This window comes from Acanthaster planci, linkage group LG13 (genome assembly GCF_054643075.1).
Source record: "Acanthaster planci isolate LZ-2023a linkage group LG13, COTS_SCS, whole genome shotgun sequence".
Classification (NCBI taxonomy): Eukaryota; Metazoa; Echinodermata; class Asteroidea; order Valvatida; family Acanthasteridae; genus Acanthaster; species Acanthaster planci.
Window position 1 is genome coordinate 14,788,741 of NC_141789.1, and position 25,527 is coordinate 14,814,267.

Consider the following 25,527-nt stretch of genomic DNA (forward strand, 5'->3'; position numbering starts at 1 on the left):
AACTGTCAGTTTATCAATGAAATTCATCTTTTGTTTTTTCGGACGCATAAAAACAATTTCATAGCTCATGCTATGCGACGACTGACTACAGCGGTGTAAATTTGTGCTAGAGGATTGGGCAAGGGATGGCTTGAATCAAAAATGGAACCCACCTGACACTAGGGGGCCAGTTCACGGTAATATTAGTTATCAAACAAAGGCCGAGTGGTATACGGGACACAGACGCACTACATTATTCTTTGTTCCGCAAGTGTGAGCGTGATAACGAATTATCTTCAAGCAAACTTGACGCGCAGTAAAGAAAGCAAAGGGGCCTATGCACGCTTTACATAAAGAAGAAGAGAAAGATATCATACGGCGCAACAGCAAAAACAGTACCACAATTCTGCAATTTTTATCCAGGGAGCATTCGAATTATTTGTGTTTTCACTTATTTCAATAAAAACAATAACTACAGGGCTTACACTAAGAAAGAAAATTGGTGAATTGTACGAGCGTTTAAACATGTTACGGTCGTGCAGATGCTTTTAGGTGCGTTTGCTTTTAGCGTAAAAATGGTGCAATGCGTTGAACAGCGCGTTACACAGGGTTTGGTATGAACCGTGCAATACGGCTTTCCGGTTCGTGACTTCGTCACAAAGGCGGACGCGCCACGATTCGCAGCTCTCATTGGACGATCGCAGAAGTTGCGCGTTAACTTCCGGTTCCATGGTTCCACATAAACGGCGATCAATGCATGTAACCCTATAGAGAGTATCGACGACAATATAATATCAAATCAGTGCTCTGAAATATGTGATTGCCGAGCTTTTGGTAACTGAGTACCTTCTTCAGGGCAAGCAGATTCAGTTCATATTAAACCGGATTATCACACTGCTTGTTGTCAAGGATCTACCAATCAGAATTGAGAATTCAAGTTTGCCTGAAGATAAGAGTACTTATTCCCCTTACCCCTTTACTCGCATCAGCACGTGTATACCAGGACTGTGGAATACATTTGGTTGAGGGGAAGTTCGAAAAAATTTCTCAATGTCATTTTTTTTCGTTACCATGACAATAGCCAACACCCTTGGTAAAATTTTGGGGATGTTTACTTTCATCTCTTACGGGATTTATCCCGGTTCATTTATGTTTTAATAAATGAAAGAGTCTGACAAGTCAAAAAATACGATAAAGCTGAGAATATAAAGTAAATAAAAAATTCTACCTTCCAAGATACAATGAGGATTGCAGGGCAAGCCTGAATGTTTTCGACGAGGCCTTAAAAGTAAGTCAAAGACGATATGAAATTCAAATTACTGCCGGAGTAGGCGACACACATAGTCAGTGTCAGTTAACATGAAAAAACTTAATCATCTTTCAAGATACGCTTGATAAAACAAACAATGGCGTTAAAAATACACGTAAGTATTTTTTTAGACAAAATGTACAAAATACAATATTTAAACCAGCTAGATTTCCCCTAAGAAGCATGTTTCTGTCGAGGGGCTATTCAACCGATCAACCCAGCTTTGAGGTGTGTGGCTGGGAAAGTGCCCTAATATCTTCCGTAATTTCCGTAACAGTTTGGGAACTGTTTAATTTGTTGCACCATTCCATGTACATGTAGTTATCCCTCATCAGTTATTAACTTCCCTTGCATTCACTACAACAACGGCGGTTGACAATTAGACAAAAACTGTTTGAACTTGCTCGTCAGGGAGAGCAGCGTCGCACATGTGACGTGTGTGGTGTAAAAATCGATGGGGCTCGTGGGTAGACCGGCGCGCCCATGCCGACTGGCAGGCGTGAGTCCGCCTGTTGATCCGTACTTCCTATAGATCGAAGGAGGCAATTTGTCTATGAAAAACACACGTCTCTGTAGAAAGATGCATTATTTGACATGCCTTTCACGTTAGAGCCAGTGCTTGAAGAGGACAGTTTGTTTATTTATTCAGGGTTCGTGGTACTCATCAAATTTTAGGTTTATAATAAAGTGTAAATCACTTAGGTACTTCCAGATCTATTAAGAAATACATTACAGGCTTTGCAGTTGGTGAGAATGGGCTTGTTGCTTTTCGTACTTTGTATGGATTAAGAAATAAAACTGAAAATTTGCACTGCTGCATTACTTGGATCAAAAAATCTTATCATTTGTTTCAAAAGGGTTATAGAGTCGAAGTGTGACGTCACTTTGAACCAGAAAGTGTAGTGCAAACGAATGGAGTGCATGCGCGTGTTGGTTCACGCGTTGGTTCTCGCTCTAATGCCTTTTACGCATACACTCTTGCGCCTAACGAAGTCACTTCGGTATTCTATGAATGACCTGGGACTACGTGCATCCAAATTAAAAATGTCCTCATTCTATCATTTTTCCATACCGCAAAACGATAACGATGATGACGGTGTCAGACAGTGGATGAATTCATTTTAATAAGAAGAACCATCAAGATCATAATTATATAAACAATAATTATTCTTAAAGGGTAGAAGATCACAATGACCTTGTCATATCTTGACCTTGTTATATCTTCGTTGCTCATTTTATTAAGCTCATTCTTGGAATCACTAATTTTACTCCAAGAGTGAATTACAGCAAATTAGATGCAATTATACTCCGGTACTTGGTTCGATTTTTCTGATAAACTGAACGTTTGTACTTTTAAACATTTTTTTTTTTAAAGTCAACATTTCGGAAAAAGGTTATTATACATGTAACATAGTAACTCATAAAATTATAACTTTGAACCATGAGAGACAGTGGATGGTCAAGAATAGCTGACACAGTGACAGGTGCAATTCAATGAGTGCACAGTCGTGACTATTACAGTCAGAGTTTTTTTAATTGTTCTTTGATGATTGTATTCTAGCTGAACCTAGAAGTTGGTCATTTCACACTAAGTCGTGCGACTAAGTCGTGAGAGGAATGAGGGATTCCGAGCGTTGAGGATGATCCTCGTCTATGAGTGGTAGCATCCGTTGTTACGGATTCAGATTCCGTCGCGGTGACTCCTTCGTCTGGCTTGATCTTGTTCTCATCATTAATGTCGTCAGTGACTTCATCGTCGCTGGCTTCGTCAGCTATCCTCGACTCCGTTGGACTACCCCCGTCTTGGACGCGTTCTTGTCGCTCCTTTGCTCTCATGGCGCGGTATTTGGCAAGCTTTTCCTGCTGGCTCTCCAGGTTCTGCTTGCGCCACTTGATACGCCGGTTCTGAAACCACACTTTGACCTTTTGAAGGGAACAAAAAGGGAAGTCTGGATGTTATGCATGTGCAGCTCTTCGCAAAATGAAATACCGTGTAAAACCTTAATATGACCCTGGTTAAGAATTGGTAAAACGGTAAGATTTTTGCAGGAATTAAAGACTAAGATGAATCAATGGCTTGTTATGTCCCCCAATTCATCTGGTGTTGCTCTTACATCAACCATCCACACACCTGCGACTCTGACAGATCGAGTTGGGCAGCCAGGTACAGTCTTTCCGTGCCGACCATATATTGCTGCCGGGAAAATTCGGTTTCCAAACGGTCCAACTGCTCTTGGGTGAAGATCGTGCGTACTCGCTTGGGCTTGCTATTCTGCTCAGTAACCTCAGAATTCCAGTCCAGATCCGGAAGCCCAGATCGCTTCGTGCTGGGGCATAGGCCTATCTCCGCTCGGTCTGTGCAGAAAATACGAAATAAATATTTGGATCAAATTCCAAGGCGATTTCAGGATCATTGTGGATTTATAAACCCAGGAAGAATTTAAGTCTAGCTACATGTATTTAGACATCTTATTTGACATATGACATTATTGACGTTTTGGGAAACTGTAGGATTGAACAGCCAAACCAAATTTAGAATAAATAAAAAGGGAGGGTAGAAAGTTAAGTAAATAAGTCTAATATGGACATTACGCACTTGGATGAAAAGCTTCTTCAGAAGAATTATATTGAGAAAACAGTGACTTCATTGTCCTTCCTGCAATTTCTGTCCTGCCGTTAGGAGAGAGGTCCTACACGTCCAAAATGGTTAGTCTCATCATGATTAATTCGATCCTCTTTAAACACGAAGATACACTTTGTCAATATCTATCACTCCAACTCGTAAGACTTAACCCTTTTAGACACATCTCAAGCCCCCTACGGATCCCCAAGGGCCCGTCTTCACACCCCTTCTTTGTGCTGGCCGACAGTTGGGACGGAAGCTGCCAAGCTTTCTCAAAAACTTCCCTAATGTGCTGTCATCCTTCCCCATTCATGTTATTCTTGGCCCATAATTGAATACAAACAATCCCCATTCAATATCTGACAGGCCACGTCAGACTACTCAGACCTAGTTATTTTTTCCAGCACCTATTTCAGGCTCCTAATCAATGTGCGACAAAACGAACGTTTTGCGGAGCCTTTGAAGGAGTGTGGCGGGCCGTGAAATCGGCTCAGCTGACAGGCGGCCCTTGCTGAAAGAAACACCCAAGTGGACCGGGCGGGGCTCTCTGCCGTTTTTGAATTGTAATTAACAAAGTTAATGAAGTGCCGGTGCAAGAAGAGGGGGGAGCTTAGCGAGAGGATTGTGTTAGGGAGGCAATTAATCTTGCCGAACGTCGACGTTGATAATGGAGATCCATTAGTAGCTCTGAGAAGGTTATAAATTGACGATCGAAGACGTTGCGAGCCTGTTAAAGCTCACGCGAAGACAGACCCAGGGTAAAAACGGGATTAACAGCAAGCGAGATGAAAAATTCGTTGCTTACTAATTAGGTTCTCTTGAATATTAAAAATGACGTTTATAGTAAGAAAACAGGGAACGAAAGAAGAAGAGCTGATAACTGTTGACACTGGTTGACATTTTTGTTCAAAATGTTCTAGTGTGACGTTTTTCTGTTGCGAATACAGAAAAGAACGTCATTAGAGATGCACCAGGAAATTTGTAATGAAAAAACCGTACACGGATAAAGCAAGCAGTGTCTGACATATTTAGTTAAACGAAAGAATCAAAATGAGCAAAATAAAAACAACATTCTGGAGGTGTGAATTTTAGCGTGTAAATTTAGTCAGTAAAGTATACTTACCATTTATTTTTCTGTCACTGTTGATGACTTCAAACGGTTCCAAAAAGTCATAGTCGAGGTCCTTTCCCGTTTCACTAAATTCTTCTGTGTTAGATCTTACGATGGTTCTTCCGCTTGTCATCTGGGGAGCAAGATAAGCTGAGGCCGGATAGAGTGAGATATGGGAGGCAGGCAGCGAGCGGTGAAGGCTTGGCACTTTCACGCCGTCCGATATGGCTGATTGCCGGTATGGGTCAAGATCACAGACTGTCTGGCTGTCCCCTTTCTCGCAGTGTCTCGTCTCCGCGTCTTCTTGTTGCAAACCCAAGATGGAATCTATGGTAAAAGATGTCGACCTGCTATTTCTACGGTGGCAGCGACGGTGATACCTCTTGATAGACGACATCGGGTACGGGAGAGATGGACTAAGTATCATGGTGCGGTACGGCAGATGGGATAAGGCAGCACTATGCCAGACAGTGGGTGTCAAGGGGAACATCGTGTGGTAAGATTCAGGGCTCAACATGACTGCAAACACGTGTGACTCAAACCTACACACTTTACGGTCGTCGCTTAGCAAAACCACCTGTAGATTCGCCACAGTAAATCAGTTTTTCTCCCTTAACCGATGGATGCTACTGAAATCGGCAGATCCATCAAAACTTATTAGCAAGGCAAATAAAAGCTTGCTACAAGACCTCAGATAAGTAAGACAGTCTTTACTTTGCTCATGCCCCAGGAGCAGGCGGCACATCAGTAGGGCTTACCTCGGTTACGTCTCAGTATTTAAGCGGTCTAACACAGGTGCCATAAATGACAGCAAGGCGTTAATCGCCCGTCTGAATCTCTAATCCCATCAATTCGTTCTATTTATTTTCCCTCCTCCGGAAAAAAAAATCGAACTCATGTACAGAGCAAAAACCGACTGAGGTGTAATTAATAATTCAGTATTAGCGCCTCGCGACAAGCTTTAACGGATGGGTCGGAACAAAAACGGGAGATCGAGGGAGGCGGAAACGGCACAGCAGCTCCCTCAGGAAAATCACCCTCGGAAATGATTGTGAAACGTCATTGGTCAGTTACGTGCATGACGTCAAAGAGTAAGAAGTTTCTAACTGGATGGTACAAATGTTTATACTTGCAAAGTTTATCTCAGTACTGGGTGGAGTGGTTCTATTTCCACTACTCTGAGAATTTAGAATTGTAATTTCTGGACCAAGAGCCGACCGCCCGTTGACCAATCGGCAGGAAAATTTATCGGACATGTGGTTTTTCGCGTTAAATTTTAACAGCTTGCTTCTTCCTGGACAGAAATCTTGGGTAATGCGAAATTGAAAAACCCAATCGTGGCTTTCCCATTGTTTTGCGTGAGGGAAGGAACTAAAAGGAATTAAAAGGAACATAGCATTGCCAATTTTTCCAAATTCATGGAACTCTATCGGTGCCTTACCAGTTGTTGGAATGAAAAGTGATGACCGAGTCCCAGTTTATACTTATCTGTAGTTTGAAATTCCAGCGGTCCTATACCCATGGAGTCGTATGTAAAATCAAAGCCACAGCTAAGTAATTTTGACACGACCAATTATTTTGCCAAGGCAACCGAGACCTAATTTCCGCCTCAGTTAACGTGACCCAGTTCAGAACTTATTAATTTCAAATTAGTGTCAACTGTGGTGCTGTTTTTATAAAACATCAAGTGTTTTGACAGAGGGGGAGATAATCGCTTTGTCGAGTCGCGAGCGGTGGAGGAAAAAGTAAAACAGGCTCAAAGACAGCTTTGTGTTTTTGTGCTCGTACAATGCCAGAAAGAAATCACCGTGCGTTAGGCAGGGAACAATGTCTAAAAAATCATCTGATTGAGCCCTTTCAAAGCCTGAATTGTGTCGATGAACGGGCAATTGGGTAATTACTTCACGGGGCGTGTTGTGGACGTGACTCGGTCAAGATATGGCGGATTAGGGGTGGGTAAAGTGGCACTCGAAGGAGGTGAGGGAGGAGGGTTTGATTAAGAGAGAATAAATATGTTCTCGTGACCCTGTTTGCTTGAAGGTATGGTAAGGACAGTAGCGGAGGATTGGCGAGTATATGTGTTCATGGTCTCACGCCATTTGTTGGAAGGTTTCTTTCCCACATGGGGGGGGGTGTGTTAGATCTCCATGTTAAGAAAAAGTGGGTCCTGTGGCTTTGCAGGAGGTAGGCAAGAGGGGGAGGTGAGTGCTTGTTGATGGGCCTGATCCTTGTCATACTCAAAGTAGGGGGCCCCGTGCCTCACATGTTGAAGTAAAACGAGTGTATGTGGCTCAGTAGTGAATTCTGACCATGGTTCCATAATTATTGTCCCTGCCTATGATATACTTTTTGTATATTCTAGTTATTCACTTTTTCGAGGGGGGGGGGACTTTGCCAAACTGACACAGTTAAATTATCAGGAGTTAATACGACATCCGTTTGCGCGATGTCTCTGGGAAAATGCCCATTTGTAGCAACATGCTCGCGTCAATATTTAATTGTTATTTACATATAATATCCCTAATATCGGATTCCGCTGTTTTCACAAGCCTGGGCTCACACTGCGATAATTAAAAGAAGGGAAAAATTGGTTGTAATTAAACGATCAATGACCACGCTCCATCAGCGCGTCCTATTGATCTCCGAGAGTTGGAATTTAATTTGTCCATCAACGGACGTATTTAGCACGATCAAGATTGAATATGATTGGAAGGTAAACAAGATTGGAAGTGTAGTGTTTATATTACACTCCAGTTATTGGATTGTAGCTCCGAATGATGTGTAAACAAACACGTCCAATATACAATTACATTTCCTTATCATTCCCAAAACTAATTGGTTAACAAGACTGGGTACTATGGATGATCACATGGCGCATGCGCCAGTGGCAGTCATGCGCAGTGGGTTCAAGAAGTGTTCATAGACAAAAGAAGCTAACGGAACTTGAGACCAAAACATCGTGTAAACCTGACAAAGCAAAACCAAAACATCTTATTTTTTCGATTTTGAAGATCGGATGAAGTTTACTTGAAGACGTAAACCAATCTTGCACAGATTTTTTTGCATTGAAAATGTATTGAAAAAAATTCTTCAGACTCAAAGTGCACCCTTAATGCAGAACAACGCCCACCTTATGATGTGCTGTTGATGTGCTGTACATTACTATGTGTTATACAATTGATTCTACAGAACGTTTGAATCGGCCCGGGAACTTTAGTGGTGATTCGACAGACATATTAAATTACACAATATTGGTTATTGTCTTATGCTTCAAGATACATGAAACAGAAAATCTTTCAGATTTCAGGTAATTTGCAACAGCGTAAATAACGTTCATGACTTCTACAGTTACATGTATATGAAAGGCATATTTCCTGCATGTATAATACAAATACGATTTTTTTGGGTTTAGAAATGATGAAAATTCTGATCTTTTTTCATTTAATATATTCAAACATAAAAGCCTTCCAGAAAGTCTCTCAGAAATCCATTTTGTGGCTGCCTTTTTCTCCGTCAGGACAAAATTTACCTGAAGATCGATGGCGTGTTAAAAATTAACAGGGGATGATGATACAACCCTTAATTAGCTAAAAAAAAAACATCAATGTGACTTGTATCGTCCGCAAACTTTTCCTCTTATTGCATTACTATGGTTCTGAATATCCCTAAACAGCTAGGGAAAGTTGAAGGCACTATTGCTTATCAAAGTCGGAAATAGTGGGTAGGTAACATATGCCATCTAGGGAAAAAAAACCCTTGACCTTGGCACCGATTGAAAGGTGGGTGTGCAAAGATTGTATACTCGTAGTACAGATTGATGCAATTATAAAATGTAAGATAGAAAAATCGGCAACTATACTGTAAAACCCCTCCCCCAAAATTGTTTCCAATAACGGATGACAAGAACCGTGTTTATTTCGGTTTAGTAATTTTTTCAGTTACACATAAGCTTAACCGCACTGTTTCAAATCCTTCGATTTCATTATGATTCACATATACCCCTTGGAGTTAAGGTCAATACGACAGAAATGTCCTTCATCAATTAACATCTTTAAATGTCAAAATAGCCAGATGGGAATCGCAAAGAATGGCGCACCAACTCGAGAAAGGATTAAAACTTCGCAGGAAATAGTTCAGCAAAAATGCGAACAATATCACAGTTCCCGCATTAAAGAAAATCGATTATGTACAATGATCACAGTTATCTCCATTCCATCCCTCGTAACACTGGCATCGACATTCAGAAGGCATCTTTTCGACAAAGGTCACGTTCGCGCTACCGGTGACGCGAGAGGGCGTCCTTGATAGCGCCTGGACTCCTTTTGGCACACACTCCAGAATCTTCCCCACACACCTGCCGTGGCCGCTGCAGAGGGCGGCAGAGCACCGAGCCGCCGCCTTGGTTGTCTTCTGAACCAACGGGCCAAGGGCTGCTTTAATGTATCCCTGGAGGTCCAGGCAAGCTGCCCGATTGCTAGTGTCGTTGTTATCTCCCCAGAAGACCACACCGGCAAGGCCTTGCTCGGCGCTCAGCAGGATAGAGTTGCGCAAGTCCTCCTAGATGTATAGAGAGTAGGAAGAAAACTTGGAGCTGAATGTAGCCTAAACCCATTACTTTTCATATACTTGAAAAGGCAATATATAACAATGCTTTGGAAAGACACATTCGTCATATACGTGCCATCGTTATAAAACTTGAATGCTTTAACCAACTGCTATTCAGACAAAACGTTTCGTGACCCGCATCAGACGGATTTTCAACTATAAAATCAGTTTTAAGTTTAACAAGCTTCCCAAAAGATTTGGTCCGGGTGACTCTTCTGGATTGTATTCTGATCAGACTTCTGATCAACACAGAAAGTGGTCTTCCAGTAACTTGTCATCCCAATTCAAGCAAAGTATCAAATGATGCTAAGTTTCTTAGAAATGATAACCCAGTTAATAGTTATAACAAGTGCTTACCAAGTTGAGGTAGTAACCACTGAAGGTGTAATTAAGAGCGCAATAGCTGTAGATCGGCAGGGTGGGTGACCTAGAGTTGTTCCGTACTCGTAGAGCTTCTTGGAGAATGGTTTCTATGTAGACGGCGCTGCTTGCTCGTATGTTCTTCTGCTTCATGTAAATAGACGGGTAGAGGGCAGATGAGGCGTCAGCGAGCCACAACAGCTCATCGTTTGACGCCAGCGTTAAAGGTTTGCAGTGCCTAGCGTCATCACGGTTTTGGCAGTACGGGAAATGATAGAAGCCAAACAGGGCCTTGGGTCGCAGCCGACGGGCTAGCAGTATCGTACCTTCGAACAGAGACCGAGCTGCCTCCTCGAACTCAGTTTTGGCCGCTGCCTCCACGGTAGCCAGGTCCCATGTCGGGTGTCGAAGGCGCACAAGGTCTATGGATTCAGTCACGTACACCTTTGCCGAGTGCATGTTTTTGTTCCATGCAGGACTCCAAAATTCCCAGTCGATGACACCGAGGCCGCTGTAGTTTGCATCTGGGATAGCCGCAAGGATATCTCCAGCTGCCTTCTCCAGGTGAGCAGTCATGTTAACAAGCTGATAGGGTTAATAACAGTATTAAACATGAAATGTACCCAGCTTCCCTTCTCACATGACCCCCCAAAATCATAAACCACCTCGAATTCCAGGGCAGTAAATGGTCTTACTGTAAAATACTTCTTGAACCAAACCTAGGCACTGTGTGCAGTTATGTATTTTAGACGTGCTAAACACAACGGCTGCCTTTTCTGCCCTTACGCAGATGCCTATTCGATGGGGGAAAGTGCTTGGTAATAAAGTGTCTTAACCATGGATACACTAATTCATGGGATGAACTATGCATTCAGATTTGCTTTTTTCAGAAAGTCCACTGACCTGAGGGAGCCCCCCGTTGACAAATTTGCCGTGTTGGATGTACGGCAGTCGTCCAAGGTTCTCGTGGCTGAAATAAGCCAAGACACCTTTTCCTGTCAACGAGTTTGTCTTGATTCCATACGACGCCAAGTTCAAGTCAACACCAAACTTGGCATGACAGCGTTGAGAGTTCTTAACGTTCCACACTGCCGTGAAAGCGCAGTCGGCCAGGGCTGGTGGTGCCGAGCTTGGACTCGATTGTCGCCCACTGACGAGTTGCTGAGATTGAGCGTCCGGTATTCCAAATAGGTCACTTTGTTGAGATGCCGATTTGAGGGACGATACCATAGGAATGCTCAGGACCGTCAGTGTGAATAACAATCCCTGTGCAAAGATCCTCGTCTCAGGCATTCTGGGTTGTAAAAACACACACAAAACAAGTTCAAAGCCTCAGACATCGTTTCTGACTTAAACAAATTTGACTGTATCACCAATCGACCCCAAAAAGGCAAGGTCATTCGAAAACAAGCACACGTCCGCACGGGAAAGGCAGACCTCGTGGGCACGTATTATTTGTTCCCGAATGACCTCAGACGTGCTTCATTTGAGTATCCGCTGTCGGAAAACCAAATTGGCATGAACAAGGAACATATTTTGTTCTCTTTTTTTTACACGTTTTAACTCACAAAACTTGTACAGCCACCCTTGATAATTTATGTAATTGCGATTCTAACACACGACCATAGCAATTGCTGATTATTAGAAAGAACAAATTTACAATCTCCCTTTCCACGCCATATATATGCACAGGTAATCTAAATGACAACCTCCTTTCTCCTTGGGCACAGTATGTCAAACGTGAAGAAATGATCAATTTCCCCCTTCGAAAATGTTGATCTGGATCCAGCCCTGTTTGGCTTGACGAGTTAAGGAAGACATGTAGGTGAAAAGAAAAAAATGAATGAATGATTTTCATGTGAAAAACTTCATGACGTATCACTATCAGTACCCATCGACACTTTCACTACCTCTTTTACACACAGTCAGTGCCCAGTATTTTGACAGTTCATTTTGACATTTCTAAATCAGGCCAACCTGATGAGAGAAGGGCTTGTCTATAGCTCCCAGAAGAGAGATACAACCCCGCATGGTTCAAGGGGTTACAGCATGCTGGACTAGGCTTCTTTACCTTGCTTAAAGGAACCAGGAAATAGAAATATATTTACAAATTATACTAAAAACCCTTGAAATTTTATATTTGGGTTCAATTAACCTTACTTTAATATTTTGTTTTGCAATTTTAACCCATATTTTGATGCTTTTTTGGTTTTTATGCTAATGAATATTTGCATATTTCATGAGCAGAACTATGATGTCATCCAAGGCACTAAATCTCAATGTTGCGCTGATTTGTGCACATTTTTTTAACCACTGCTATGGTAGATTTTATATTTTTTGCAGTTTATTGCTGTGTAAGTATATGGCAATGATCCAGCAAAAATCCTTTTCACAGAAAAGTTCCCAGATAGCAAAGTTGGGGTTCACAATTTGAACATGAAAACATGCAACATGAGCCATGTCTTCCTGGATTTACATCAAAGCAAAAGCGCCCTCACTTGTCCAGAAATGCTTGGTCAATTTTTAATGTTTGAAAAAGTGCACCATTCAGTTCACGCAACTCAAAAAAGATGTCAGACAGTCTTCATACATGGAAGAAGAGTACAGAGATACACAAAAAGTAATTCTAAAAAAAATTCATTTCCTGGATCCTTTAAGTTATACTCTTGAATGGGTGGCTGACATGGACTATCACCCGAGCATTTTGGAAACCTTATAACAGTGTTGACTTTATCGTGTATAGCATATCCACACTAATGTATCCAGTGTAAGTACAGGCTAACGCGACGCAAACAATACATGTGACCTTGTAACACTGACACCAGGATATAATATAAGGAAATCCTAACTTCCAGCCAGACTGTTTTCAGTTGTGTCGCCGCGTTATGTGCGTAAATACTTTTCTTTTTCAAACTTGATCGGCTCGTACATTATTTTTCACTTTGATTTCCCACTTGCCGCTTTGACTTTGTTTTTCCTTGTTCATACATTTTATTTGTATAGTTCATTAAAACATTCTTTTTTTCTTGTAGGATTATACAAGCTTTAATATTTCAGGGGCCAACATCAGCAAGTGTAATAAATTAAAAGACCAACAGCTGGATGCAAGTCAGCCCGTGGAAATTGAAGAGTATTTTTGAGAATTTTCCGAGGTGTGTTCAGGCCTGTCAAATTTCTCAATGCTCGACTGCTGCAGGTATGCAGACACATTAACATATTACATACCAGTAATGCTCTGTAGTCTCCTTTTCACTCATCATGTACAAATAATAAAATTCGCTAGATGTCATTAAAAAATTATTATGATTGCAATGATTGTTTTTTATCACTATTTATTTCTTTTTGAGTTGAAGTGGGGATGGTGACCCCTCAAATCTGCGCCTGGGGTATTAACAGACCCCTCCACAGCCTGTACTATTTATCGCAACGAAGGCACTGATTGTACAGTACACGAGGCCCCGGTCAGGCTCATTATTGTAACCCGGTCACGAGACGCGTACTTTATTCGTTCTGAACGATACGCTCTGTAGCATGATCATAATTGATATGGACGACATCGTGCCAGAACACCAACACATTGAGTTATCGTGGTTTAAAATACAATCACCAGTTTGCTTACATGATCTGCAGACCAAGTCCGTGCATAATCAGTTCCTGTGCACCTTGTACTGGGACAACTGAAAATACAAAACGAAATGGAGCTGATGATTGTATTTTTGACAGAGAGTGCTCTGTCCACAACACGAAACCGTCGGGATATTAGCAGGTTGTGCACGCTAAAATGAATGTTTAAAGGGTTTCATTTAGTTAAACGGACCCCATATTACATGAATTGCACCACACCATCAACCAGTCATTCAATAGCACTTACCTGGTAGCTTGATTATCTGTCTAGGCTATGTCCAAATGATTCATATTGCTAGTTAATGATTCTGTGACGATTCTCCCTCACTGTCACTGACCGGTATTACAAATAACATGAATACCAGTCAATCAATGACAAGTTTATTCTGGCAATAAAAACGTTGGTGACCTCACATACATAATACTTACTGCTAGTCAAAATAGGCGCGCTGTTAAGACTGAATCTACACACACACAGCCACCCACACAACCCTATGCCAATTTAGCATTAACATGACAGGGGTAAAAATTATGTAAATTTTCTGAGGGCAATCCACGGACCTGGGTGTTCCTGAACAACGTTTGAATTGTGTACCATCGAACCTCATTAGTGAGAGGCCTTCGGACTTTGCACATTACCTTGTTACAGTAACGTTGCATTGTCAGGAATGAAAAAAAAAGAGCACAAAGGATACTGACCTACTTTCCTCGCAATAAGCAGCATGGTCCTAAATCTTCCAATTTTAGTAGGGTTTTGCAAACATCCTAGGGAGTTAGGGTTAACAGTTCTCTTATTTATGAGGTTTGACTGTTACAAGTGTACCGACAAATACAATTATATCATGTACATGGACGTGGACTAGGATGCAGTATGCATGGCAACGTCAGATTTCTGTACTGGAAGGCTGTATACTACATATATCGCTGTTGAGGCGCGTAACACAAGTATTTTTTTTATCATAGGGCCTATATGAAGCTTTGCAACAGTAGGCCAACATGGAACAGACGTTTTTTGTCCTCAAGGCCAAGGCTTTTTATCCTCAAGGCCAAGGCCCTATAGGGTAAACATACTACTAACATAAAACGTAGCGCCTTTGTAGCAAATGTCATTCATTGCTGTCACGCTGGGTGGCCAGTAATCACCAAAAGCGACGTCCTCCGATGGATTGACCAAACAGGGAGAGCATTGACGCATCTAGGCGGGTCAACTTCACTCACCTTACCCTACAGTTCCACGGAACCTTCAATACTGCGCTTTGTTATCATTTCACTGGTGAACTAGACGAAGCCTTTGCAGATAGCTGCGTTACGAACCGTTAGGAAAACACATTGATGGGGGGACACTAGAGTTGAAATTCCCTGTAGCGACCCTCGAATGGCTGAAAAAAATCAAACAGGTCCCACTTTCCATGAAGCCAACGCCTCACTAAAGGGCCACTCACCGGACACACCGCCAAAATCTCTTCCCATAACTCAGGCTGGTTATAAAGGCCCCCCGCTACGAACGTGCTGGGATCGCGGAAGCGGAGCGCCCCAAAGTCAGGCTCTTTGACTCCGGACAACACATCTGCAGGGCTCGGTGCGGAGTCATCTGGGGCCGAGGACTCTCGAGTATCTTCAAATATCTCCTGTATTCCTAACTTAGACGACAAATACTGTACACACGGCACACACGACACTGTCAGACCCGTTTGCTTCTCCGCAAACAATGTTGTATTTGGAATATCTCGCAAAACAATGCATGTGAGGGCAGGGCGTGAACGCCCCTGGGTCTACTTACAACCAACGCCATGGCATATGGTGCAGGAAGGCAACCCCAAATGTCTTCATGCAAATGAATTACCATATAATGCATTCACGAAGGCATTCTTCTGCAGCCGACTGTTTGACTTCCTGTATGACCCGCTACCCGCATTTCCCTGCGCGGCTCATAGAGACATCACGTTCCATTGTGCCGTCATTATCAGGGCGCTACCTTGAAATCCTACGTGATGAGGCAACCACCTCTCAATGACTGGGGCGTCTGCACCGAAAAACACGCCGAGGCACCCCTTTCAATAAACTGGAATTCTTTCCTCGGAATAATACACAGGGGCACTTCCCCTCCAAATCATGCACCGGGGAACTATTCCCCGACCAATGTATCAGGGTGCTCCTCACCCAATAACATACCGGGCCACTGCCCCTCAATAATGTACCAAGGCACTCCTCACGATAAAGCATCCCCTACAATGATATTGGGACCCTCCCCTTCATCGACGTGCAATGTGTTTCGGACCAACGGGGCAAAACAAAAGAGTGTTAAAATAGATGGGTAATAGAGTGATCCCAATACGACGCTTTTAGCGTCGACCTGCTTACTTCTGCGTTTGAAAACGAGGCTGTATGTGTCAGCTTCAATTCTTGATATGATCAGACGATTGAAAGTAAGCAGTTAAGACACAAAATACATAAAGGTATGTTAGATTCAGACTTTTCGGGCTGCAAATTTTTGTGGAAGAGTCTTTCAGAATGACTCGACACGTAAAATCAAAAGAAAAAATAACGGCAAATTGCTGCAAACTAACGTACCTGCGATGGTCTTGTATCTGTGCAGTGGGCGTGGTTTCAGTTGAAGTGGCGTCACACTTTCGAACCAGATACAGCATGGAGGCCCTACTGTGTCGACTCTGCGGGCTCGCGCGACGAAGTTCAACACAGAGAGGCTCGGTTTCGATGCGGATATTCGCAGACAGTGCTAATGCGAAATGCCTCTAAACCGCTTTCGACGTAAGAACCAGGTATGACCTAACGCGTCTGGCAGAACCACATTCCTGACAATTGTGAAATCCTCTAATAGCATATTGAGATAAATGCGTGCGCAAAACAGAGCTACATTTCTCGACACGTTTTCCCCTGTGTTAAATTCGGCAATTAGCCAACAACCAATCTCAGACCTACCAATATCACAACTGTATTACGGAACACCAATGGTTTGCTAATGCTTAAATCCACCTACTAATCCCAGTAAACCGACCATAGACCACAATACAAAAGTTCTGCGCTAGGAGAAGGAATTATGCAATGCCCAACCGGCCGCTGTTGTTGAAAAGCTGAATGGTAATTACCTTCTACCAGACATTTTATGAATTCGCTCACTTACTGCCTGTTCGGACATGCCGCCTGTGCGGACATTTGAAGCAAGATATGGGACGGAGAGAACCCCCGCCTTTGTGTTGGTCATTGCTTGATCGGAATCTCAGGAATTCTTTACAGACTTCTGGGGTGGATGTGTTACGTAACAATAGTCCAGAGCGCGTACAGGGATGGGACAGGTAAAGGGAGTACCCCTCCGTCCCATATCTTGCCTGGTATATGTGCGGACGTACGAATGAATGAAGAGCATTAACGAAAGGTCAGTCCCCACCTTGGCCACATATGCAACGGTGGCAACCATGACTGATAAAATCTTGTAATGAAATTATGTGCACGCCTATAATAGAAACTACAAACAAAATTTAGACTGTGAACTGTAGGCCTACCTTGTAATGGCTAGGGGTGCACCTCTACAAATAAATTTCCATAGACAGCAAAGATAAATCCCCACATTTCACAATTATTTTAAAAATACTCACAACTCTCACAGGTGTCCATGCTGCACAGAAAAACGATGATCGACATGTCCCCTTTCATTTTCCTTTCAATTTTTTTTGGGTTGACCAATGGATTTTTGAGAAATGTTCACCAGAAGCAGACCACCCCTAGAATGAAGAAAATGTCCCTGCCCAGGAAAGTAGCCATTTTGAAAAACCATCTCTCTGCAAAACGGCCAAATAGTGCCACTTCGGGACCCGACTGCACCCAAATTGCTCAGAATTGGAAGCCCAAGTCCGGGCCAGAGGTTCAGTGTCATATTTCTCCAATTCCTCAATTTCATGGCTCTCAGGACTCTCTAATATAAAATATTTTGAGTGTATAACTTTTATTAATGAGCTCGGCGGACATATTTTGGGCCTTTTTGCATGGGTGCACCCCTAGCGAACCCGCAGTGAGCTCCTTCGACTCCGCTAAACCTAAGGCATATGACGACCGGCGGTTGGGCCCAGAATACAGCCGTGGCATTAATTGGTCTAGTCCGAGCCTAAGGACCACGTCCGGCACGGGCTCGCAGGAATCGCGGACTGACGATGATTCGAGCCAGAGGCCCTCTACGTTCAGAGCGATGCAAATAGTACCAAAGGAGCCTCTGTTGCTAAGGGAATAGTGCCCTCTCTTGGTCCAGCTCGAGGTCCATAGTCGAAGCAAACATGGTATGAACAAGAAGAAGAAATTGCTGAGCAGGAGCTTTTGACAGTGGAGAACTTTTTCGCCGACGTTTCCATCCCAAGGTTTTAGCTGTCTTTTGTGATGAACTGAAAATGTAGTGTGGCGTTAAATCCCCAGGTTCCTGCTGACAACGCCGTGACTCAACGACATGGAAAGCAGATTTGTATGTGAAAAGGCATTGCCCAACGTGGTCCCTGATTGATTTTACAAATTACGCATTGTTAGATGACAAGTATTTGTCGGTTTGCACCAATGAGACGAGGGTTCGAGTCCCAGATTGGCCCAGGCTTTAAGTGAATTAAATTTTGGTTTCAAGTCCATACTCGCTCTCGCAGGTTTCCTCCGGGTACTCCGGTTTCCTCCTGCCTATCTAAAAGTACACTTTCTTCCTGTTAGCAAGAAATGCACACATTTGTCGTAACTGTCATACCCAATATGCCACCTGCTATCATTTGCAGAAACACCAGCAGAATGAAGACCACAAGTGGAAAAAAGGGGCGCCCTTCAAAGGACAAGAAATAGGTACATGTACCAGAAAGCACTGCTTTGATGAGACCTGTTGTGCTGGATTCTTTAGAGGTTTGGTCTTTAATTTAATTAAATAAAGATGGAAATAGTTACCCCTAAAGGAAAAACTTGAGTCTCAGTCTTCTCCGGCCGCTTGTTGACTCGACGAAACAGTGAAGATTTAATATGTGCAATGATTAATACTAAGGAAATGTGTCCTTCCGCGGGAACAGTCAGCGTAGGGAGAAAGCACTGTCTAATCAGATCCTATCCCCGCATCTGGACACAAGTTGAACTAAGAAAAAATGGCTGCTAGATGAAGTAGTGGACCAGTGACTTGTGGAAGCTCGGCTGCACAGTGAAGGAGTGATGTTGCATTCTGCATGCATTAAGCTTTTATACTACTTTGCTGGAATGAAGAGCCCTACCCTGTCCATTGAATTCAATTATAAAAGCCGCAGGTCTGAACAAAGAGGGGGATTTACCGACCTCTAAAAAAGCCAGGGCAGGACTGCAGCGCTAAAGCTGTTCAGGAATTCACTACAATTCCATTTGATTTCTTTATTGCTAAATATGGTTGGAGTATAGTTTTCTACATATAGGTAACTTTAATTTACACTAGTCTTCAACCATTTCAATAAAACTGGTCAACTGAATTTTCTAAGAACCCCACTTCCACGTACATGTACATGTACACTTTTCTTTATAAGTGAAACTATTCAAGTATAAAGACTAACATATGTGCTTAATAAACATCTTCAGATTTGAAACAGTTTCACTCTGCAATTGATGATTATTACTTGAATGAGAAAAATGTTAAATGATATGTTCAACTGTTGTTTTATTTTTTTTTAATATTTGACCTTTTAATTTGTAATACAGATATATATATCTACATGTATATGGTTATGGGTTGTGGTACTAACAAATGTGCCGAACTCTCCATGTAAGTTGCTAAGAAAATGTCTTGATTGTTCAATTAAGTGGCCACGTTGTGTCCCTCCATTTATCTCAGCACTACCAAATTGAAGACATTGGGGGACCAGGTGGAGAAACGAGCCCAGTTTGTGGAAACAGTTCTTGGCCAAACATTCATTTATCGACAGAAGTTTAGTTATTGCCAAATGAAGTATGAAAGAACCGATCTGTTTCTCAAAGTAAAACCAAATTACACCTTGTCCAGTTTGGTTATTAGTTTCAGCTTGGATTTTGCCATTACACGTGTTGTTTTTAAAATCTATTGCATTGAGACCCTGAAAGCAGTAGTTTTAAAGAAACTAAAAGTTACAAAAGGGAAGTCAGGTTGGTGAAGTTGAGTCTCTCTTCGCCGTTCACCTCTGCAACCCGGGTTCGAATCCCACCTAGGTCAGTATGTGGATTAGGTTTTCATTCCCCCTCTGAAACTGAACATTTCTTGTCTGTCCTCTTTATCACTTCATCCTGTAACTGGCACTCCCGGCCTTCAAATGAACAGATAAAAATAAAATGTATTCCATATTTACAACTCACTTTTTGAAGATTTTCTTTGTTATTGTAACGCTTAAATTTTGTCACAAACAAAGAGTTAGGTGTGTCTGGAGTGGTGCTTTGGAATCCGATTGTCGACACCAAGACAAGAAAAGGTTGGGAAGAGGTTCGGAGGTACATCACCTCAGCCCTGGGTCCGCTGGTCAAGGCCAAGACCGACGCTGCCTTGCAGTGCAGTCAGTCAATCTTTAGCAGTAATGGTAGATGTGTCGAGAATATCTTGACGCGCGCAAAACAGCGCCATCTGTTGAGCTTATGTGAAATAATCCTGAGAGGGCGGTATTTACTAAGCCCCCTTCTCTACTTTGTCACGTTATGATTTGGATGTTGGAGGATATTGTTTCTGCCAGTGCTATCGTGGCTGGAAAGGGAATGACTGCAGCATATCAGTTTGATATAGGATCTTGTGCATCCTTTTGACTATTCTAATTAAACAATTCATGAGTTTGCAAATATGGCACACGACTGAAAAAATGCTTTCGTGTGGTGTAATGACAGCTTTCCTGTCGAATGTCCTTTGCAACTCGATTGGCCTATACGACGTATGAATAGGCCCTATGTAACCTTTGATCCTCTTTAGGATGTTGATGGCGGGTTTTGTATGAAAACTCAGATGGATTAAAAAAAGATTTAATGTTATCTCTCCGGAAGTTATCTCCAGCTTGAAGGCGCAAGTGTGGCTGAGAGGGCCAGCTTACAATAAGATGAAAACTAAATGTATTGTCGATAAGTAACAAGTAACTACTAAGGACTACTATTAAGATGGTAAAGGGTGACAGTTAAATAAAATGTTTCTAACCTGTAGATATGTAGGAAACCCAATAACTCAAATGCATTATCAGTCAATTAGCTTTAAATGCTAGGTGACATAAACGCGTCTTTACATTTTCTGCTGTGAGGTACAAGGGTTTTCCGAAAAGTACGAAGTGCAGTTAGTGCTGACGAACGAGCATATTTAATGTTATCTTTATATCACAATAGCAAAGGGTTGGAGCTTGAGTCGGTGTGCTTGCAACCCTTACTTATTCATTGGCGTCGAATGACTTTTTGCTTTCGAACTCTGTATTTTATAGGCTATTCAATGTTATGAAATCTCACTTTGTCATGCCTTGCAGATACATATTGCACCCAATGTTGCTACTATATCCTCTTCATCCTCCGTCAAACCACTGAAATCACCATACATATACATCCAGGTTGTTTTGATTTGCTCTAGGTCCCACAAATCAAAGCATCTAGTGAAAAAAATGACGATGTTTGTGTGCATATTCCCTTTTCAGTCCGACGACAGACGACGAACGAGTCTCGTGTCCTTAAGCGGAGGGGCGCGGCGAGTATTTGGCCCGCGGCGTTCCTCGTCTTGAAGACGCTGTGCCCGCTGATGCGTCTCACAAGAAATCGCTGCGAGCTCTTTATCGCCGTAGCAGATAGAGAAACGCTTGCTGTCTAGAAAAGACACAGATGAGCGATGACATGAGCCAGGAGTGCAGCAGGAGTGGGCCATTAACTGTCTGCAAGCTATTTAATGAAGATTTCTCTAGAAATGAAAAGAACTCATTCGATAAATTTATCGTGACATTAGATTGACGGTCTCAAATCTTCAGTCATTTTACCTTATAAGCTTAATTGATCAAGTTTTATTTAGGTGGGGATCCAAAATAACAAATGAACTCTCACTTCTGTTCAGAAATAAAATGATAAACCCACTGCAAGTCCGATTCGGTAAAATATTGAAACGATTTTTTAATTTCAGACTCGTTTTCGAAGGCCTATTTGTATAAAACATATTTTGTTCATATGAGATGGGCTAGTGTCAAACTATGACTGTTCCCCCAGAGAAGGATGTTCTTCATTCATCATGAGCGCTCCTAGATTTGATGCACTTGAAAACCTTCTCTTGATTAGACGGGATTGATTGCGAGGTCTTGTAAGACCTTATGTCAATCAATTCAGAGGTCAAATCGCCCACTGGACAATTTTGTTTTAAGTTTTATTCATTTTGTCTATTTATTTCTGTTCATCCAACAGCGCATTTGGCGCAAATTACAGGACAAAGACAATGGAGAAATGTTTATTTGTTGAACCTACATGCGTAGTATCCTAAAAGGGCGTGGTCCGACAAGAGCATGAAATCCGTTAAGGAAATCTGTGAGTAACCATGCACGTATTGTTGGTAATAAGTGAAGTTCCTTTCTAGAGAGAGAAAGTTCTTGAAGATTCGCCACTGCATTAAGACGGATGAATGGTGGTCAGATGGGTCTGGAGTTTTATCCATCCAAAGGAATTAAAACCAGTTATTCTCCTAAGTGACAGGTATTCTACAACCTGGCATGGTTTCCAGGTCTTTTCTTGGACGACAGAGACCAGAACACACGAAGAGAAAGACGTTACCAAGACAAGACATTTTCCTTTTTCATCTTGAGACTTACATTGGCATATTTGACCCAATTTTAGCCAACCTCGCGTGCACTACATCCCCGCGGCTCCGTGGCTTTCTTTTTATTCTTCAATTATGTTCAATTCTTCTTTGGCGATAGAGCAGGGACCGTATTTTAACCGCTGATTTGTTTTAGGCAGACGAGTAAATATACATCTTAGCTCTGAGAAGCGGGACTGGAAGAGTGTCTTTGCTCTTGTGTTTTGTTAAGGGGGTTCTGGGTTGTCCGCCTTATAAATTAGGCGGCAGTATTTACTTGGAGATTTGTATAAAATGACATACCTGGGTTGGTGATTTAGGGAAGCTTGCGCGCCGGCGGCACGCAATTACAGGGGCAGAGGCAAGCAAGCCTCTTCTGTTCTTTTTATCAATATCTGGCGAGATGTACTCCGTAACCTTTCTGTGTCATTTACAAAATCCCATTGAGATAATCACTTGCGTTTTCTTTTTGTATCAGAATCATTATATACATATTGATTTATATATATCTTTTACTAGTATGTTGCAATATCGTTTCCTTCTCTAAAGCATGTAGAAACATTTCATTGCTTGGATAAAAGGACTACGGAGAAAACAAAAGGGAGATATATAAGATAAAGCCACACACAATCGAAGCCTATATTCTGTTTTGAATCTCTTCGTTCGTGGTAGTGGCGAGTAAGATTATTCATTTTGATAATTAACTCTACCGAGAAATAAAAGGTAAAGTCACAAATTATGGGCTGACTACATCACTTACGGCGGTTGGTGGGTAGTCCACCGAAAATATGCTACCATCACTAGACACACGCTGAACGGTCCAGCTCAGCATTGTTTCCTTGGCGCACATCATGACTACCCTCTTTGGCTTCATTATGGTGAGGACGAGAAGGGATTGAACACATTTCGATTGGCAACTACATAAAATTCATTCCCTTATTTTTTTTCTATATCTGTACGAATGATGATTCAAAGCATAATCATTTTGTTTCATGTCACGTCCTGTTTTAGTCGTTTTCAGCAAGCGATTCGCCAGTATTATGATATCGCGTTACATTGCCACGGTATCGCGTTTTCTTTAAATAGACAAGTTTACAAATGTTCCATCATCCAGTGGCGTAAACCTGGTCAAAAATGTCATAATTCTCTCGGCAAATCAGCTTCGGGGGCCGCGCTGTGGTCGTTACGGAAATCTCAAAATTCATGGTGTTACTGTAATATTTAAAACGAAAGCACCGAGCGATACAAACAATCTGGAGCCGGACAGACTGGGGTGCTCTCCCGTGCAGTCAGACCCAACGCGCGGCGGGTTGGTCTCATATATCACTCGCTACAATGTGAGCAACATGCCCTGTGAATTATCACTTTGATTGAACCTGCGGATGACATTGAACATCGCACTGCGAGATGCATACTTTTCGGGTGTTATCCCAGTATCCCAACCGTTTTATACAGAGAAACTTTGATGTTGTTTTTTTTCCACTCTCGACTGAATATTAGGTTCAAATGGTTCAAGAGATTATGCTCATGAGGGGCGTAGTCGTCGGCAATGCGGGGCAAATGTGCAGTTACACCCAGATATCGTGCTTGCCACAATTGTTTTTTCGGTCAGAACTTAAATTTATTGTTCCTGCATTGCCTCTGAGTATAAGACCTATTTAACCTGCAGTAGGGCAGTGCAGTTCGAATTCTCCCAAAGTTATGCACCGAAACCAGAGAGCATGTGCTTTTTTGGAGGAAAAAAATGTCATGTATGCACGTGGCGCACATTACGAGAGGACCGAAGGATAGTAGTTTAAGTTTTTTTAAACGTCACCTCTTTTCCAACACAACTGCAGATTCTTGGCAGGTCATTTGAAACTCATTTATCAAAAGGGGCAGCCGTTTTTGTTTTTGTAAGAAAGGAAGAATAAAACAGTCGGATACATTTAAGGGTCCGTTGGGTAAGTCAGTTATGGGCCCGCCTCGCACACAGCACTTTGGCGACCTCCGGACGACTGGCACGGCGGCCGAACAGACGGAAAAGGTCAGGCGGAGGTGAGCCACCCATCTGCCGCCTATCGAGGGTGACCAGCTGGGCGTGATGACAGCCCTGGGAAGGGAAAGCAAAGAGGTTGTATGGGGATTGCTTAAGGCACCAAGCCGGGGGTAAACATTTTCGCAACGTCGCGCACGGGAGGACCCTTTTGAGAGTAAACAACAAACAGGCGCCCGCTATCGCTCAACATGACAACACTCTCGGGGTATTAGTACAACAGAAAGTGGAAGGGTGGAAACTCTGGACAGACTGAGGTGGGGAGTTCGGCCTACAGTTTAAATTTTTAAGAATTTTTCTATAGGAGTAAGTTTCAAATTAGCCATTTGGTATAGTAAGGATTCGGGGTCTGTGGCAACATTTAGAGAAACATGTTTGAGAAAGGTCTGCATTTGAGAGCCCCCTAGGTCGACGAAACATGTTTCGGCTAAATCGTGTAATTTGATTTCATAGCAGACTAGAGTAAAATTGTATTAGTTCATTCCAGTCAGTCTCTCTGTATCAATGAACCTGGAAAGGTACTTGTCAAAGTTCTGAGTATTTTCCAAAAGAGTAAATCAAATAAATCCAAGATTTGTCCTCTGGGGCTGTTTCAAGTCACTAATCTGAACATAACGGCGATCAGGCAGAGAGGGAAATAATGACAAGCTGTCGACGGTTCTTTGCCGTCGGATACTAGCCAAGAGGCACGTCCATTATTCCCCCATCCATCTTGATACGCAATTACTTTTGATCTTAATTTGTAGGGAGAACGACACCCAGAGCCTCGCCTCTTATCTTGCCAGGGGTGTTGGTGGGACACTGGGGAATCACCGGCCAATTGCTAGCCCGACAGTTAGGGCCTCTCTCCCCGTCAAGTTCGGTGGGCGATCGCGTTGCAGATGATATATGATGGTTATTATCACTCCTGACAAGTATAGCTCCGAGATGTAAAAAGAGAGATGGGGGGGGGGTAAAGTAAAAAAAAAGGGCGATAGACCTCTTCACATATGGTCCTTTTGCGGCACTTCGGGCCATTTTCTTTTGTTCCGCTAGGGAGGAGCCCCGAGCTGCATTAACAGGCCTTCTGGCTCGCCGAGTGAGACAAGTTTTCTTCGGAGGCCCCAGCCATCTAACTCGCCTCTGC

General features: G+C 42.6%; 2 protein-coding genes across 8 annotated transcripts; both read right to left on the minus strand.

The window, feature by feature from the left end:
* Positions 1–1,185: 1,185 nt before the first annotated feature.
* LOC110973905 (uncharacterized) lies at positions 1,186–5,883 on the minus strand. Its single transcript, XM_022225115.2, has 3 exons — positions 5,035–5,883; positions 3,420–3,643; positions 1,186–3,211 (listed from the first exon to the last, which is right to left on the minus strand). The coding sequence occupies exons 1-3, from the start codon at positions 5,537–5,539 to the stop codon at positions 2,867–2,869; spliced, it is 1,074 nt and encodes a 357-aa protein (XP_022080807.2). The 5' UTR covers positions 5,540–5,883; the 3' UTR covers positions 1,186–2,866.
* A 2,096-nt stretch (positions 5,884–7,979) lies between these two features.
* Positions 7,980–18,782, minus strand: LOC110973932 (hyaluronidase-1-like). 7 transcript variants are annotated; one of them, XM_022225173.2, is made up of 5 exons: positions 18,538–18,782; positions 13,607–13,664; positions 10,891–11,281; positions 9,985–10,572; positions 7,980–9,579 (listed from the first exon to the last, which is right to left on the minus strand). In XM_022225173.2, the coding sequence occupies exons 2-5, from the start codon at positions 13,630–13,632 to the stop codon at positions 9,205–9,207; spliced, it is 1,380 nt and encodes a 459-aa protein (XP_022080865.2). In that variant the 5' UTR covers positions 13,633–13,664; positions 18,538–18,782; the 3' UTR covers positions 7,980–9,204. The 7 variants fall into 7 exon arrangements, with proteins under 7 accessions (XP_022080865.2, XP_022080867.2, XP_022080860.2 ...); XM_022225175.2 differs by lacking the exon at positions 18,538–18,782 and adding an exon at positions 16,183–16,616; XM_022225168.2 differs by lacking the exon at positions 18,538–18,782 and adding an exon at positions 15,054–15,414.
* Positions 18,783–25,527: the final 6,745 nt, after the last annotated feature.

Bases quoted from the DNA above. Each gene is read 5' to 3' on its own strand.
- LOC110973905 (XM_022225115.2), bottom strand. From the start codon at position 5,539: ATGTTGAGCCCTGAATCTTACCACACGATGTTCCCCTTGACACCCACT. The intron at 3,644-5,034 runs GTAAGTATACTT...TTTTCTGCACAG, and splicing joins CAGTGACAGAAAAATAAATG to ACCGAGCGGAGATAGGCCTA. The intron at 3,212-3,419 runs GTGTGTGGATGG...TCCCTTCAAAAG, and splicing joins TCGATCTGTCAGAGTCGCAG to GTCAAAGTGTGGTTTCAGAA.
- LOC110973932 (XM_022225168.2), bottom strand. From the start codon at position 15,081: ATGGGAAGAGATTTTGGCGGTGTGTCCG. The intron at 13,665-15,053 runs GTGAGTGGCCCT...TTGTATTTTCAG, and splicing joins AGATTTTGGCGGTGTGTCCG to TTGTCCCAGTACAAGGTGCA. The intron at 11,282-13,606 runs GTAAGCAAACTG...TTTACAACCCAG, and splicing joins GGACTTGGTCTGCAGATCAT to AATGCCTGAGACGAGGATCT.